Source organism: Cuculus canorus, chromosome 2 (assembly GCF_017976375.1).
Source record: "Cuculus canorus isolate bCucCan1 chromosome 2, bCucCan1.pri, whole genome shotgun sequence".
Lineage (NCBI taxonomy): Eukaryota > Metazoa > Chordata > Aves > Cuculiformes > Cuculidae > Cuculus > Cuculus canorus.
This window is the reverse complement of record NC_071402.1, coordinates 21,385,015-21,387,620: the sequence shown is the minus strand read 5'-3', so window position 1 is coordinate 21,387,620 and position 2,606 is coordinate 21,385,015. Positions and strand designations below refer to the sequence as shown.

General features: G+C 57.0%; 1 protein-coding gene across 2 annotated transcripts in view; it reads left to right on the top strand.

Annotated features, from left to right (window-relative positions):
- Positions 1–897: 897 nt before the first annotated feature.
- Positions 898–2,606, top strand: part of ZFPM2 (zinc finger protein, FOG family member 2) — a 309,210-nt gene continuing 307,501 nt past the window's right edge. For both annotated transcript variants that reach the window (XM_054059887.1, XM_054059886.1), the window contains exon 1: positions 898–1,301. In XM_054059887.1, the coding sequence (XP_053915862.1) occupies positions 1,262–1,301 (40 nt within the window). In that variant the 5' untranslated portion in view covers positions 898–1,261. The remainder of the gene's footprint in view (positions 1,302–2,606) is intronic.

Here is a 2,606-nt window from a genome sequence, read left to right as displayed (position 1 = left end):
TATAGGTAAGTTAGAGTCTTCAGGTCATTAAACAGGAGAGTCGCGAGAAATTTTGTCCCGAGGACATCGGCTGCGAATGGAAGTGTTGCTAATGGTTTAGCTTTGAACTGATAGCAGTGACGGAAGCGTCAGTTGTTGTTTTCTACTACGGCAGAAACAATTTCACTATTTAGAAGGGGGAAAGTAATCAAAGTCTACACGCTTAGTTCGCTCATCTTTCTCTCTCATCTAAAAGTCATCGCAAGACGCGATGGAGCAGCGCTGCCCGGCGCTCCCCGGGACCCACCAGAGCGGCGGCAGCGGCGGGAGAGCGCGAACCAGGCGCCTTCCCCGTTCGCCCAGGCGGAACGAGCGGCACCTGCCAGGCGAACCCGGGATCCGGCGTGCGGGGCCGCCCGGGGGGAGCGCTGCCTCGGGAGAAGAACCCGAGATCCGGCGTGCGGGGCCGCCCGGGGGGAGCGCTGCCTCGGGAGAAGCAGCCGGGATGCCGGCGTGCGGAGCCACCCGGGGAAGCGCTGCCTCGGGAGAAGCAGCCGGGATGCCGGCGCTTCTTCGGCTCTCCCCGAGGACGCACTCGCGTTCCCGCAGCGCCAGGACAGCCCGGCGGGTCCCCGTGCGCGGCGCATCGCGCCCGCCGCCGACTTTCTTCGCCCGTTCTGCCGCTGCGTCTCGCTCAGGAAAGTTGCAGCTGTCTCCGCCGGCGGAGCCGGGACGATTGAAGCCTCCCGCCTCGGCGCCCCGCGGGCAGGAGACGATTTGCATGCGGACTCGTCTCTGGCAGCAGCCACTGCCCGTCAAGCCTGACGGACAAACGCCCCCCTCTTTCCGCCCCCCCGTCCCCAAAGCCCCTCCCTCGCCCCCTCCCTCGCCGGCACCTCCCGCCGCTGTCAGTCGGAGCGGAGCGCGGCGCGGGGAGCGGCACAGAGCGAGCGGGAGAGGGAGAGAGCGAGCGAGCGAGCGAGGAGCCAGGCTTTCCCCTCCCTCCCTCTCTCCCTCCCTCCCTTCCTTCCTCCTCTCCCTCCCTCCCTCGCTCCTTCCCTCGCGCCCTCCCTCCGCTGTTTCTGCTTTTCTCTGCCTTCATTCTCGCTCTCCGTCTCACCTACCCCGTTCCCTCGTCCTCCGACACGCGCTCTTTCCCCTCTCCGCGTCTCTCTGTCATTTGACTTCGCATCCCGAGGCGGCCGCCGGCTTCTCCATGAGCCCCGTCTGTTGATCCCCCCCTCCCGCACCTGGAGCCAGGCAGGAGCGGCCGCCGAGCAGCATGTCCCGAAGGAAACAGAGCAAACCCAGGCAGATCAAACGTAAGTTTCCTGAGGGGGGCTCCCTCTAACAGACTTTTATTTATCTCGTTCTTGGGAGACGCGAGAGAGGTGGATGTGGGGACCGCAGGGAGATCCGGAGCCCGGAACGAGCGGCGAAACTTTGCCCGAGAGGTGGGGAAAGAGAAAGAGGACGAGGGGGAAAGCCGGGAGCTTCGCTGCGGGGCCAGCAGGCTCCTCACTGTCTCGTTTCTTGCTCCTTTGGAGCTCTCGCTGCCTCCCCGTAGTCTCTTTCAACTATCCCTCCGAGTTTCGGAGCGGCAACGCTCACGTTTTCTTTTCCCAAGTTGAAGCAGTGCCGGGTGTGCAGCACACGAACAGCTGGCGAGCACCGTGCAGCCGCTGAGCAACTTGGTGGCTGCGTGGCCCGTGGCAGCCCCGCGCCGAGCCCCGGGCTGCGGAGGCGCGGCGGGTCCCAGGCGGGGGCAGCGCCGCGGAGCCTCTCCGCAGCCCCGGGGGCTCCGCCGCCTCGTTGCGCTCCTCGGCGGGTGGGGCGGGGGGGAACAACGCGAAAATGCTTTCGGCATGGAGAATCAGGTGTGCTGAAGGCTTGCAGGTGAGAGATACTCCGCCTAAGAGTGCTTATGGTTCACTTTTCCTGACTGAGATACACGACGAGAATCTTAAACTTAATAAACTTTTCTATGCTTTCGATTGTTCGTCCCAACTAGTCTGGCGGTCGGGACTAGAAGAAGTGTTAGGCCCCCTTCAAAAGACGGTCCATACGTTATTTTGAAATAAAATCAGTGATGCTGATCTGATGTGTTTTCATTGATGTTCTGTATTACAGAACTCCACTCAAAGTAACCGTCATGGGACGTGGAGAAGCTCTTTCTAGTAGTATTTACCTTATTGATTTCTCACTCCAGAATGCTTAATAATAGCCCACTTCGGATGGAATATGTATTGAATTGACAAAGTGACTTAGCAAAGAAGAAAAGGAGCTTCATGTCGAATAAGATTGGTCACTGTAAAGTGTTCCAGTAGTATTGGCTGAGCATCCCTGCTTTGCAGAAAAGAGTTTTTTGCTGTCTTTAACCTGACAAATACAAATAACCATCATGGTTTCAAATTCAGTTTTCAGTTCTCTGAAGTAGCCTAATAAATGATTGAAACTTTCTGTGACATATTTTTAAGTTGAATATCATTTTATGAACCAAGAAACTTTGATTTAGCTTGGAAATTGATATTCCCCAATAAATATGCCATGTGCTTTTAAACTTATTATTTGTCTTATTTAGTATGAATATGGATAGCATAGTTAATTTTTAAAAATTATGCATTTTA